This window comes from Cetorhinus maximus, chromosome 25 (assembly GCF_964194155.1).
Source record: "Cetorhinus maximus chromosome 25, sCetMax3.hap1.1, whole genome shotgun sequence".
Taxonomy (NCBI): Eukaryota; Metazoa; Chordata; class Chondrichthyes; order Lamniformes; family Cetorhinidae; genus Cetorhinus; species Cetorhinus maximus.
Genome location: NC_135903.1, coordinates 26,537,381 through 26,552,870, shown reverse-complemented (window position 1 = coordinate 26,552,870; position 15,490 = coordinate 26,537,381). Strand labels below are relative to the sequence as shown.

General features: G+C 40.1%; 1 protein-coding gene across 13 annotated transcripts in view; it reads right to left on the bottom strand.

Moving 5' to 3' along the window:
• Positions 1-15,490, bottom strand: part of hdac5 (histone deacetylase 5) — a 357,484-nt gene that overhangs the window by 95,035 nt on the left and 246,959 nt on the right. For 3 of the 13 annotated variants that reach the window (XM_078529659.1, XM_078529656.1, XM_078529658.1), the window contains one exon: positions 13,360-13,792. The exons of the other annotated variants lie outside the window; for them this stretch is intronic. In XM_078529659.1, the coding sequence (XP_078385785.1) occupies positions 13,790-13,792 (3 nt within the window). In that variant the 3' untranslated portion in view covers positions 13,360-13,789. Of the gene's footprint in view, positions 1-13,359; positions 13,793-15,490 lie in introns of those variants that run through there. 13 annotated transcript variants of the gene reach the window in all.

Below are 15,490 nucleotides of genomic sequence, written 5' to 3'. Positions count from 1 at the left end.
TAAGGGCCTCAGATCAGTATTTGTTAACTGGAGCTCTTACTTCAATCCAGAAACTTGCATTGTTTTTTCTAACAGTTTTGAAAAATATTAGTAGAATGTTATTTCACAATTTATTTTAAAATTATGTACAATCTCAATAAGTGATCTAATTATTAGTGAAGCAAGTAAAAATACTTATTTGTCCCTTCTCAGTGAAATTTAAAACATCCCCATGTTTAGGCATAGTGCTGCAAAGAAAGCTGCTTCTAGTTAATTAATGGCAAACAACCAACATTTTTTTTTTGTGGAACGAAAGATGGCCATGATATCTAGCTTCTTTGTTTGGTGCATAAAAACCCCACACAAAAACTTACATGATATTTTACAGCAAACTGCCAATCTTCAAAACATTTTTCTAAGCTACAACATTGTAACTTCTTGCTATAGCTCCAAGGCTAAACTCAAAAATCAGTATACACACCTTTAGGCATAGCATGCCTAGATGCATATTTCGTATGCAAGAGCTTATATATACATTTGTGGGAATATTGAGATGTTGAAAGTGGATGACACCATAAGATATGTTTGATAATAACCTTTATCTAAAGAAAAAAAATCAACTCCCAAATATTTCATGAAGTGCTCCACATCCTTGGTAAGAAGTTCTATGTACCTCTGTGACCCACTACTACTGAATGTGACACAGTCTCCGCCAGATGATTTAAATGTTCTAAATTTAGATAATGAGTTTCAGAATTAAATCCTTTTCAATATATTTATACTCTAAAAATAGAAGTATATGCTTGCTGGTGTTTCATTCCTTGTCAGCAATGGTTCCAAAATGTTACATGAACTGCAAGAGCAGCAGGTCCCAGCCAAGGCCTAGGAACTGAAGCTGAGGTAGGCCCAGCAGATGGGCAGCAGAGCTGAAGCAGCGAGTCAGGGAGTGGAGAGGTCTGTTGCTAAAGTTGGGAAAGAATACGGAGAACCACGGCCTGAATAAGGGTTTTTCTTCCAGGCATGACCAATTTGTTCTAAAACAGGTATTTTATGGTTCCAAAACATGACAAAATATTGCTTCACTAAACAGACATCAGTCCAGCATTATATCTCCAGAGATTCCTACTTTAAATAGAAGTGGACTTCATTCAGTTCCCAGTGACGATGCTGCTTTTTATATGTGTGCGATACAATTTTATTTTCAAAAATTAGATCACCTCCCAAAAAGATTGCAGGCATAATCAGAAATGCATAACAATAAACTGTAATGGTCATTGCAAATTTTCTTCCATTGGTTTGCGAATGTAAACATTACCTCAAATGCAGAAATCACACAAAACAAAGCAGCACGTCAGTAATATGTTGACTGTGTTTTGTGTTCACAGTGTCCCCTGCCTTTCACTGTGAAGCAGTAAATAGAGTTTATTGGGTTAACTTGATGAAAAATACACCTCAACTTTACATTTATATTAGTGAAGTTCAATAAGGAGACTATTCCTTATTATCTCCCAACGTAAGCAGGTGGCCTCTCCGGACTCTCACACTAGGTGCTTCTACCTTTTTGCCTCAGCTTCAACGCCTTGGCTGAGGACCACTGCTTCACACTCCACATAAGAAACACCTTGTAAGGTTGATGACAAAGAATGAAATTAACAGCAAGCATACACTTTTCCTTTTAAATTATAAATGTGCTGAAAAGCATTTAGCTATATAGCCATATCAGAGTTAAGCATTTTAGGCTTGAATTTTTGTAAAGACGGAGAGGATCTCCCGCTTAACCAAAATGATGCTGGAGACCCGATTCCGGAAGTGTAACCCCCAAACCCACAATTTTCGACGTGGTGGGGGTGTGGAGGGGAGGGTGTTCATTGGTTGTAGCTTGCATATCCATTGTTCATGGAGGTAGTTGCACATGTGAAAGTGCAGCTGCCTTCAAGAACATCCAATTTTCGAAACTGGGATGTCCAAAACACAACTTGTGGGCTTTAGGCCTTGCAGGAGAAGGTCTAAAGCTGCCCAAGTTCTTTGAAGAGGTACGGTTCCCCGTTTGGAGAGTTAGGGTATCCTTTTGGATAGATGCCCCTTTGGGTCAAGTTAGGTGCCCTTTGGGAGAGGTCAGGTGCCCTTTGGCAGTGTTAAAAGTAGACATAAATGTGCTTAAAAAGTGGATAAATTTATTGGAATTGTCAAGTTGATTGGAACTGTCAAGCTGTCAAGGAAACCGTCACGCTGTCAAGGCATTTAAATTTCCTGGCATTTAAATGTTTGAAAAAAAACATTGCTGCACTTTTTAAAAAGCGCTTGCAATTTCACTCTGTTGACATAAGCCTGAGGGTTCCTATTATAGGATTTGTGCCACTTGACTGATTTCACAACCTATCACTGTCACAGTGGGGTGCCTGTCAGTTCACATTTTTATTGATACTTCCAAGTGGTTATAAAGTCTTTGATGTTGAGTTATGAATGCAAATGCATGTTTTTGTAAGGGATTAAGCACTTGAATGAAATGTTTGTTTTGATAAGGGATTACACAGTTGAAGGAGTGTAAATGTATGGCTGAGAAAAGAGGCATGCTATCGACACTTCTTGCAATCATCAAGAAGCTCGCAAGATAAACCAACAGTAAAGGGAACAACAATTTATATGGCATGAGAAGAATGTTGATTGATTGGCAAGTGGACTCTGAATTGTTGAGGTGTTGCCATTGAGAATGTAGCTGAGAACTGTTAACTGCCAAGCTTTTGTTCAAAATTAAACCAGGCAGGTTGACTCTGATTGGTCAAAGAATTGCCATAGGGAATGAATCAGGGAATGGCTGTCTCCCAAATTTTTTGCTTAGTTGGAAAAGGCATAATGCGTGGAGCTGCTCCTTCTGTCTGCAAAGGACAGGGCCCTGTGTGTGAATATGTGTAGCTTCTAGTTTGTGTAAGTGAGCCACACTGTAAGCCTGACTGATAATCTTAAATTGGTCGTCAGCATAATTCTTAGCACAATCAGTATTGTTTAGAAAGTGTTATCCAATCACAGAATCACATCTAATGCTGGACACTATATTTTTGAGTTTTGCAAGCATGGGCTGGTTGAGTACTTTGCCTGTTGCGAACAGCTGAAGGGAAGTGCTGTTTGATATGATCCACCAGTCGTTGGGACGTGTGGCCTACATACCTGGCATCACACTGGTACTGAAATTCATATACCACATTACTTATTTGTGTGAGAGACAGAACATCTTTTTGAGTTGATGGCAGCATCCTGTTAGTGGAGAATACTATTCGTGTTGCTGCTGCATAGCAACAGCGTGCAAATGCTAGCTTCACCTGTTGCTCCAGTTTTTGAGACACCTTACCCTTCCAGGGTAATCAGATTATTAGTTGGGCTCGCAGTGTGGCTCACTTATGCATGCTAGAAGCAATATATATTCACACAGAGGGCGGTGTCCTTTGCAGACAGAAGGAGCATGTCCATGCATTGCACCTTTTCCAACTAAACAAAAGCTTGAGGGCCTGTCATTCCCTGATTCATTCCCCATGGCAATCCCTTGACCAGAGTCAATATGCCTGGTTTAAATTTGAAAAAAAGCTTGGCACTTAGCTGTTCTCTGCTGCACTCTCCTTGGCAACAACTCCACCAGAGTCCACTTGCCAACCAAACAGCACTCTCATGCAGTATAAATTGTTCTTCCTTTTACTGCTAGTTTATCTTGAGGGCTGTCCTGATGAGTGCAAGACAGAAAACTTTGATAGCATGTCTCTTTTATCAGCAATACTCAAGTTCTGTACTACCAAACAACTATATGAATGTAAATGCAGTGACTGAGGTTTTATGAATGAGAGTTCTTCTTAATAAAAATGAAATCTGCAATAGACACAACTTTATTTTCTTTCATCCCAGCATGGGTCCAGAGGTCTGCCCATGGTGGATGCTGGGTGAATTGGCATGGAGAGTGTTAGGACAAAGGGTGGGGGCATGATATGGGCCTAAGTTGCCATAGGGCTATAAAGGGCCATGGAGGTTGGATAGAAGGGCACAGGTTGGCATAAGGACTAGAAAGGGCCATGGGGGTAGGTAGAGTGACATAAGTTGACACAAGGGTTACAAAAGGCCATGTAGGTGGGTAGAGGAGCATAGGTTAGCATGTAAGGTATGAAGCTTCATGGGGTGGTGGGTGGGGGCATGACATGGCATGGATGGGGCATGGGAAATGTGGGTGGGGAAGCAGAGGTGAGGATTGGAGGGCTGTTTTTTGTATTTTTTTTTACAGCTCGGACCAAGTCCCAGAACAATGAGGCGGGCTTTTCATACAGACCGCTTCCTGCCTCCGAACTGTTTCCAGGGGTGACGAGCCCGACTGCCATTAACACGCCCCCCCCCCCACCCCCCCGCCAAGAAATAAAAATTAGACCATTTGGGACACTTTTGCCCGAATTGGGTTTATGCAGCCAGGAATTTTCCGGACTCCGCACTCCCAACTTGGGAGAAAAAATTCAGGCCTTAAAGTTTAATTTTCTCAGTTATGACCAATTAGTTTCAAAATAAGCATTATGCAGTTTCAACATATAGCAAAAATACAACACATTACATGTTTACTCAGGTCAGATCCATGAATGGGCATCATTCAGGGAAATAAGCAAAGTTAAAATAAAATGAACAGCTGACGTTCCAATATTAATCAAATAGCAGCAATTAATGTAAAACTGATAAACCATTAACAACTGAACCTATTTCACACAAACTCCCATTCTATAACATTGAAGATATTTAAAGCAAAGTGGTTGACAATTCTCGCAATAGAACTAAAATACCACATATTTAAAAAACCTATGGAAAAACTGCATGGCTATAACAGAAATGAAATTAGGGACAGAATTTCCAGAATATTAATACTTTTTCTTTTTCTCCATAATGAATTGTAACCCCAGTTTACCTTCTCCCCAACTCAAAAGGAAAGATTAAAAAAAAAATGTCTGCCATATCCTCCCTCCATGCTTTCTTGGCCAAAGCCCTAGAAAAATCTGGGCTGTGGACTTTTTACAGTCACTGCCATCTCTGCTTGTTATCAGGATTTTCAACTAACTGATGGTGACTTATGTCTGTGGTAGTATAAGGGACCTTTGCTTTGCACTGACACTAAAGTTGTGTCAATCTGGAATCAGGAACCAACCTAACTCCAAAGTTAACTCAAGTGATTTTTTTTTTGGAGGATACATTTATTCCACTTTGCTTCAGAATCACTCTGGGACTTAACTGGACTACAGGACAAAACTTTAGCATTGGTGATGCCAAACCACAAAGGGAGTTTTTATCCGCCATAATCTGCTTCGATTACTTGTCCAAGACACAGTAAATCTCACCACTCAACTGAGTCTAAGCGTGGATTCTGACAAATGCTGCTCCTTGGATTTAGGTTTTAGCATACAAGACTGGCACTCCGTAAATTCAGCTTGCAGGCTGGAGCAACTGCTGTGCTGTGAATTTTCTCAGAAGGCCACCATGGCATTTTTAAAACAGAACATTCAGAACTGGTTGGTTCAGGATCCGACCTTGCCTGTGAACTTTTCCAAACATATTTCTAAAATGTAATTTTAAATGAATTAATTTAAACTAATTCAAGTTTTAAGATTCCTTTTAAAATTTAGTTTCAGTTTTACAAAGCCAGCTGCATTTTATCCCACAGAAATGAAGAGCAACATGAAAATTATCCACTTTTGAAATTGCAGAAGGTCATTTACCCAAACAAGTCTAATCTTTTTAACTGATATCAACCCCCCCATTTTGCACCCCATCTCTGTACAGTATTTGCACTTCCTCTAGAAGCACATTTCATTGTCCCTTCAACTTATTTTTTATTTGATTAAATGGCCTTCCCTGGTATATCTACCTTTCATGTGAAATCACTCTGAATTCTGGAACTACTTATTTTTAAACTACGTTCATCTGTTTTTGAAAGCTTCATGAGAATGCACCTTGACCACCCTCACAATAGCAAAACAATCTATTAGGTTGCCTTGAAGTTTTCTCCTGTACTAAAAGAAAAATCATCCTTTTTTGGTCAATATTCTGCCCTATTATCTGTAAGACATTGATTACTGGAATGGTAAACATCGTGGGTATTGGCAGTTCTCTGGTACGAAATTAATAGTCCTCATTAATGGGCCTGAGCAATGAGTGCTGAGGGCATCACATTTGACCTGACCTGATCTCAAACTACATCCATACATAATTTATCATATATATCAAGTAAGAGTGGGAACCTTGGCTAATTTCATCCTTCCTAGACAGAGGGTGCTGGGGTCAAACACAGTTTCAATCGTGGCCTTCAAAAGGAACTGGACAGGAAAAATTTGCAGGGCTACAGGGGAAAAGGTTGGGGAGTGGCACTAGGCGAGTTGCTCTTGCAGTGAGTTGGCATAGACACGATGGATCAAATGGCCTTCTCATGTGCTGTAACCATTCTAAGATTCTATAATTCAGCACAGACCAGAAATCTGGGTCCTTCTGGTCTATTTGACTTAGCATCAAATTAGATAATTGTATTTACTCATAAGTTCTAAAAGAAAGTTAATACCAACTTCTTTTATATTATATTCTTGATATGATTGTTATATTGCATTGCTTAAGGGCAATAATAATTTCTTCTGATTCTCCCATTTTATGGTTGCCACAATTCTGGCTGATCCCCCTTCTCCACCTCCTCCTGTAAGTCACCCATTCCTCTTCTAATCTCACTGCATTTAAATCTCTGACCACTGCATCTTTCCATCTGTTCTTTGGCCTTCCTCTTCTTCTTCCTGGCACTCCATCACTTGTGTCACCACATTTTCTCTCTCTCTCCCCAACAGAAAGCCATACCATTTCAATCTCTTCTAGGCTACTTTATTCAATACTTCCATAATCTTCACTGACCCCCTCATGTACTGGTTCCTGATTTTGCCCTTTCTTGTCACTCCACATATCCATCTAATCACCATCATCTCATTAGTATCCATTCATTGTTTCTCCCTTCTTGATTTCTTGATGCTGCCCAAGTTTATGTGCTATATAAGAAGGCCAGTCTCACAACGGTCTTGTAGAATCTTCCTTTCAGTTTCTATGATACTTTTCTATCACATAACACTCCACTGCATGTCTTCTCATTACTCCAACCAGAGCTCATCCATTGCTTAATTTCTATTTGTATACTTGCATCTTCTACCACCACTGACCCCAAGTACTTGAAATTATTCACTTTCTCCAAGTCTTCACCTAAAATCTTTACACCTTCACTCTCCTCTTCCCTAGGGTCAAACCACCAGCCCATATATTGGGTCCTTGGTTTACTATTCTTCATACCCCTGTCTTCCAGTGCTTTTCTAAAGTTCTCCAGATATTCAGTCATGTTCTCATCATCCCATCACATAGCTCAATGTCATCTCAAACGTTATTGACCATGGCACTTCCTGTCTCAGTTGCTCAGTTAGAACATCCATGACAATCAGGAAGGGGAAGGAGGGGCAATAACATCAAGTCGACTTCTGATGAGTTCTAACTAGTGACTTAGACATAGGCATGGAATACATATACCAAACATACATAGTGGCTTAAACATAGACATAGAAAGCACAGTAACAGGCCAACCGGACCAACTAATTCATGCTGTTTATATTCTACATGACTCTTCTCCCATTCCATCTATCTCTTTTCAGACTCAGCAAATCATATTCCCATTTGTCTCATGAGTCTTTCAGTTTCCTTTTAAAAGCAAGTAAGCTCTTTGCCTTTGTGGTAGCAAGTTCCACACTCTAGCCATTTTCAGAGTAAAGGAATTTCTTCTTATTCGCCTATTGGACTTATTAGCACAGTATCCATCTTGAATTTATAGTTCTAGTTTTAGATTCTCCCACAAGTGAAAACATTCTCTCCATAGCTACTCTGTCCAATCTATTCATAATTTGAAGACCTTCATTAGGTGTCCTCCAAGTGTTCTCTTTAAAGAAAAAAATGCCCAACTGTTCAATTTTTCTTGATAGCTGCAATATCTCATTTGCAGTATCATTCTTGTAAATCTTCTTTAAACTTTCTCCAGTATTTCTCTGCACGTTCAGTATGTAAACCAGCATTGTGCACAGTGCTTTTAAGTACAAACTGACCAGGGTCCTACACAATTATAATGTAACTTCATTGCTTTTGAATTCTATACTGAGAAATAGATTCCAGTGCGTTGTCAGCATTTTAATTGCTTTACTGCCTCACAGTATTGCTATAATGATGTGTTTATCAGTATCCCTAGATCCCTTTACTCTTCTACCCCATTCAGTTTCTTATTTTCTAATGTATAGGTGATGTTTATGTTTCCTATCAAAATATATCACATCACATTTATCTAAGTTCACTTGCCATTTAACTGCCTACCCTGCAAGTTTTCAAATGTCCTTTATAATCCCTTTTATCCTCTAATATTCAATTATTTTTTGTATGTCTTTCTTTTGGTTCAATTTTTCCTTTCATTATTTATTCATCTATGATGTCCCATAAGTAGCCTGCTTATTTTTGGCTTTTAGTGGAATACATTTTTCTTGTAATCTACTGATTACCCTTTAAAGATTTCCCACTGTTTTTCAGTTTCTTTTTTTCAATGTTTTCTCCCAGTTTATCTTTAGTTCCACCCTCATTACCTCAATTTGCCATTTTCCAATCTGTTACCGGAGTTTCTGTTCTGCTTCTTTAAAAAAAATTATGGGTAGTGAATAGGCTTAAAAGGTGTCAGGAATTGAGTTACTCACCACAGAATATTCAGTTTCTGACCTGTTCTAGCAGCCACAGTATGCATGTGGTTGGTCCAGGTAAGCTTCTGGTCAAAGTCAAACCACCCCCACCCACTCCCCACCACTCCCAGGTTGTTGATGGTGAGGAATTCAAAAACAGTAATGTCAAAGGAAGATGCCTTTCGCTTGTTGGAGATGACCAGTCCCTGGTGCTTGTGTGCTAGGAATGCTGCATGTCACTTATCAGCAGCCCAAGCCTGGATATTGTCCAGATCTTACTGCGTACAGGCATGGACTGTAATAGCTGAGGAATTGTGAATGGAACTGAACACTGTGCAATCATCAGTGAACGATCCCACTTTTGCCTTTATGATGGAGGAAAGAGCTTTGATGAAGCAGCTGAAGATGGTTGGGCCAAGAATACTGTCCTGAGGAACTCCTGCAGCAATGTCTTGAAGCTGAGATGATTGGCCTCCAACAATCACACCCATTTTCCTTTGTGTTAGGTGTGACTCCAGCCAGTGGAGAGCTACCCTGCACCGATGCCTATTGACTTCAATTTTACTATGGCTGCTCGATGCCACATTTAGTCAAATGCTGCCTCGATATCAAGGGCAGTCACTCTCACATCACCTCTGGAATTTAGCTCTTTTGTCCATGTTTAGATTAAGGTTGCAATGAAGTCTGCAGCAGCGATATCCTGGCGGAACCTAAAATGAACTTCAGTAATCATGTTGTTGGTGGGAAAGTACTGCTTGATAGTACAGCTGACAACACATTCCATCAATTTGTTTATGAATGAGAGTAGGCTGATGGTGTGGTAATTGATCAGCTTGAATTTATCCTGGGCCAGGATTTTCCCGTCGGCGAGCAGGGGGCGGGGCCCGCTCGCCAACACATAAAATGATGCGTGGTGACGTCGGACGGAACTCCTGACGTCACCGCGCCCCGTTTTCAGGTAGGCGGGGGCTCAACAAAATCAGCTGTCCGCCCACTAACCTGTCAATGGCCAATTGAGGCCATTGACAGAGTCACTTAAGTAATTAATGGTCCTGCCCGTCCAACCTTAAGGTTGGCGGGCGGGCATTAGAAAAAGCATGAAACCTCATCCATGGGCGGGATGAGGTTTTATGTAGGTTTTTAAAAATTTAATTAGTGTTTTTAGAAGTTATGGACATGTCCTAACTCGTGTGACAGTGTCACATGAGGGGACGTCAGGGAATTTATTTTTCTATTTTTAATATTTTTCACAGTAGAGCCGATCTCCCTGAGGCAGCACTTAGCCTCGGGGAGATGAGTGTGCTCTTTTGTGCGCATGCGTGAAAGAGCGCACTTTCGGGTTTAGGGAATCCCCCCCGGCCCGCACAGGGAACGCATAGTGCTTCCGTGCGGACGTCACGTTGTGCGGGCCTTAATTGGCCCTCCCATGTAAAATGGCAGCGCGCCCCCAATCGGGGATGCCGATTGGAGGCACGCCTCTGCGCGCCCACTCTTCAACATCCCCCCCGCGACGGGGGGAAATCCCGGCCCTGATTTTTGTGGACAGGATATTCCTTTGCAATGTTCCACTTTATCAGGTAGATGGCAGTGTTGCAGCTTACTGAAACAGCTTGGCTTGAGGTGCAGCTACTTCTGGGGCATAGAGCTTCAGCACCACAGCCGAGATATTGCTGGGGGACATAGCCTTTTACTGTATCCAGTACGCTAAGCCATTTCTTGAAAACACATGGAGTGAATCAAATTGGCTGGAGACTGGGATTCTGTGATGGTCAGTCCTCAGGAGGAGGCCATGATGGATCACCAACTTGGCACAGCTGGCTGCAGTTGGTTGCCAATACTTCAGACTCGTATTTATACCTTACTTTCAATGCCCTGATCCAGTGATGCAACTAACTTTAGGGTCTGAGGACCAATCCCCAACGTACTTCATTCATAACATATCCTGCCCTGTTCAAAAATTTCCATTCATGGTTACCCTAGATTTTCAAACCAATTTTCTATTTTTTTCTCACTTTGATGTGAAACTCTGTCAACAACTTTTGAAAATGTTAGTATTCAACATTGTAGGGATACATAAGTACAGAAAGTAATTAGACAACTAGACAGGTAAGTGGAAGGTTATATAGGTACATAGCAGGCTGGGAGCTTAGTGTAAGGCTGACACAAGGTTGAGCCATTCAAAGGGTTAAAAACATATTTAATTCAAGCTTAATTCAGAATCTGCTCAAGACCCAGAGAGGAGACTTGAGAAGTTTAGCTACACAAAGAGACATAACCATGATAATGTATGTAAAGTAGAAACTTGTGCAGCGTTAGAGAGAGATAACTGTTGCGAATGGGAACCTGTTTGCATTCACAAGGGACAGGGTCACTGTAATGGGGACGCAGTAGGAGTTTGCTCAGCTTTACAAAGGAAGCATTTATTTCAACCAGAGGCTAGTCTAGTTTTCTAATAAAGCATTGATACTGTAATTGTCTAGTACTGTTTGTGGTGATGTGACAGACTGGATACCTGAGTAACAAGCACAATTGTAAAGTGTATAAATATGTAAAGCAAACTTCGTTCGTTGAACAGTCTCTCCTGAGCTGTATCCTCATATACATACTGGTAGAATAAAGTCTTTCGCTTGTTTGGACCCTTAACCATCTCCGGTGTCAAGTGTCACTTGATACACTACAACATTCACTTCTTTCCCATGATAGTAATATTATTGAAAATCTCCTGCAAATTAATTAAACATGACCTCTTCTACCTGAATCTGAACTAATGATTTGTTATTGAGCTGTGCTTTTCCAGGTTTTCCCTACAACTGATAGTAAACTGACAAGTCTACAGTTTGTATGCTAGTCTCAATTGTATTTTTAAAAAATAAATTATGTTTTGCTGCTTCCATTGCTTGTGAACCTTTCCCAAGCGTAGCTATTTCAAAAATATCAAAAAATGCATGTGATACTTCATTTAAAACTCAAATATAATGTTTGGATCCGATTCTCTTCATCTTTTAAAAGCAACTGTAAATTCAACTACCCCTGGAATTCTGGTATCCAGCTTAATCAAATCTCCAATCCTTCCTTTGCATCGAATGTTTGCTCTGAAATTATGCCTTCTAATATTATTTTATTGAATTTATTTGCATAATTAAGAGCAAAATAACCAAAAAGGTCAGTACTTTCTTTAATTTAAACATAAGCTTCTCTAACCCAATTTCACCTCAAATACAGTACATTTACACTAACATTTTATAGCACTCAACATCTACAATTTTGCATGTGCATCTGGAACATGTTAGAGTAAAATAGCAATGCACATGGAGTTCCTAAATGCAGTGGCATTAACAGTGTACTGTGCTAGAATTCTAATGTAACTTGCTACAGAATGCTGACTTGCACTTGACTACATCAAGAGCACCTAAACTCACCAGTGCTAATACGGGGTGTATGTACATTTGTGCCCAGAGAGGGAAAAAAAAATCACACAAACTAGTCATCCAGGGCTACTCAACATACCTTGAAGTGGTTGCAATACCTTAGTACTGACCCAAGCAGATAGGGATGGGCAACAAATGCTGGCCTTGGCAGTGACACACATATCCATGAAAATATATTAAATATTTTACAAAGAGGTCTCTAATCTCACCTCCTCACTGTGGACAGTGCAAGATGCAGAGAGGCTGAAATAGAGAACCTGCATTTATCCACTACATTTCACATCCTCAGAATGTTATAATACTCTTGACAGCTAATTACTTTTGAAAGGTAATCAATTATCTGTAGGCAAATGTAGCAGGTAATTTGCATGCAGCATCTTCCCACAAACTACGATGAAGTGAATGATTAGTTAATCTGTTACGCTGTTGCTGCGTAAGAATTCTTGGCCAGGACATCAGGAAAACCTCCCCTGCTTCTTTAAAAACCTTTGTTTAAAGGTTTCATTCATTAAAAAAAACTAACAGCTTCCAACAATGAAACATGCCTTAAGTGTTGCACTGAAAAGTCAGCTGAAATTTTAAGTTCAAGTGCTGGAGAGGGGTTTGAATCAGTAACCTTCTCAGTCAAGAGGCTTGAGTGACGTATAGAATTATACAGTACAGAAATGGGCTCTTAGACCTAACTGGTCTTTATGCTCCACATGAGCTTCCCTGACTACTTCATTTCACTTTACCAACATATCCTACTATTCCTTTTTCTCTCATATCTTAGTTAACTTCCCATTAAATGATTATATATGTTGTAATAAAATATAAAACTTAAAGGTATACCATGCAACCAGACATGGTAAGAAAAAACAAAAACACTTTCACAAAAAAAAAATCAAAGCGTAAACTAGTTTGCATCCTGCACAAAAACAATTGTAGAACGCATTGTGCCATATCTGCTTGAGCTCTGTTTGGTTTATTATGTGCTGCGATATCAAAATCAATGGTAGTTACTGATGTTGTCCAGTGATATCATCACATCAACTCCAAGAATCCTACTTATGTCACATAATTGAGTGTCACGATCAGGTGAGGAGGGATCAAATAGCTCTACTCTTTTCCTTCTCCTCATTTGACCACAACAGGTTTTCTTTTTAAAAAATGATACACTTGCCAATTCATTGCTTACACTGTGATCATAAAAGAACCAAGGTTTTCTTGAGTTTAACAAAAAAGGAGGTAAGCTTTATTATACTTAAACCAATCTAAATAACACATTCGAACACACACACTCGAAGTTCACACACGCACACTTATAGATTATAGAGTGGGGAAGGATAGATTTGTCAGTTTGCAGTCCAGAGAAATAAAAGAGGTATACATTCTGTAGTTTGGTGATTCAGCTGGCTTCAGGCTGAATTCGGTGGTCTTGCGATTTTCCTTCTGTGGTCCCGATGCTTCCGGTTTAAAGATGCAAATGGCTCATTCAGCTGTTCTGGAGATTAAATTCTTTTAATAAGCCTCTGTCTGTAGCAGGGACGTCTGTGGATGGTCAGGGTCAGCAAACGGGGTTTGAAGCTTGCAAGGTGGGTTGGAGAGAAGCAGGGATCCCACTCGAGTCATCTCTCATCAGCATCTTAGCTGCTTGTTCTCTTACTGCAGAGAAAGCAGAAGTTTAAACACACAAAGGGTGGGCCTGTCACATGACCATCACCCAGTGATTCAAACATCATCGTGACTAGTGTGTTCCCCTTGTAACTTTATCACTTCATGTCTGGGAATCCTCTCTCTGAGCCAGTGTCCCATTGTTCAAGTGACTGGGTTTAGTGTATTCCCATAGTAGCTTGATGAGTTCAAGTCTGAGAACCCTCTGTTGAATATCCCAGGTGATTGCTTTGATACCTTACTAACGGGATGCTTTACTAATGAACACAAGATATGTGGCTCACTCATGTTCTCCTGAGGTCATTGTCCTTGATGGGTCTTTGCAGACATGGTGTATCCATTTCAGTGGGTTGGAATGTGGAAGGTTCAGTGATAAAAATTGGATAGCTATCTATGTTGTATGTTTAAATCACACTTTTAGTCTGTGTTTTACAAAGTCTCTCTCAAAATGGTTTCAAATCAAACATTTCCAACTCACCAACAGACATTTCCAACTCAAAATTTATCATGTTGAGACACCGGAGGAGGTGCATGAAAGATTTACTGGAATGATACCAGAACTGAAAGGGTTATATTCATCAGTAAAGAAGAACAGGCTGGAGCTCTCTTTTCTATAATAGAGATTATGAAAGGGTTTAATAGGGTAAACGTAAAGAATCTGTTTCCACTTGCAGCGAGACCAGAACTGGGAGCCATAAATGTAAGTTACTAAATAATCCAATAGGGAATTCAGAAGAAACTTCTTTAAGAAAAAGGCTTGCATTTATATTGTAGCTCAGCTGTGTCCAGTTCTGGGCTCTGCAGATTAGGAAGATGTGAAGGCTTTGGAGAGAGTGCAGAAAAGATTCATGAGAATGGTTCCAAGGGTGAGGAACTTCAGTAATGAAGATAGATTGGAGAAGTTGGGTCTGTTTTCCTTGAAGAAAACTGAGAGGAGACTCGATAGAGGTATTCAAAGCCATGAGGAGTCTGGACAGAGTAGATAGGGAGAAACTGTTCCCACTCACAAAAAGGATCAAGAATGAGAGGGCACAGGTTTAAGTAATTGGAAAAGAAGCAAAAGAAATATGAGGAAAAACTTTTTCATGCATCGAGTGTTTAAGGTCTGGAATGCACTGCCTGAGAACGTGGTAGAGGCAGCTTCAATTGAAGCATTCAAAAGGGAATTAGACTGTTATCTGAAAATAAAGAATGTGCAGGGTTAGGAAAAGGCAGGAGAATGGCACCAAGTGAATTGCTCATTCAGAGAGCTGGTGCAGACACAATGGGCTGAATGGCCTCCTTTTGCACTGTAACAATTCTGACCACCAGATGTCTCAAAATGCTTTGCAGCTAATGAAGTACTTTTGAAGTGTAATCACTTTTGTAATCTATGAATTACTCTAGATGAGTGGTGAGAATATTGAACTCGCTAGTATGGATTGTAGTTGAGGGAAATAACATTGATGCATTCAAAGGTAATCTAGATAAGCACGAAGGAGAAAGGAATAGAAGGATAAATTGATGGGGTTAGATGAACAAGGGTGGGTGGAGGTTTGTGTGGTGCATAAATGCCAATACGGGCCTGCTGGACTGAAAGATGTTACCATGCTATAATAATTTGCAAAGTTTGGGTCAATGGATGGATCAAGGCCCGTTACAGGCAATACATGGGTCGGGGCACTGAAAGAGTAAATAGCACCATTTAAT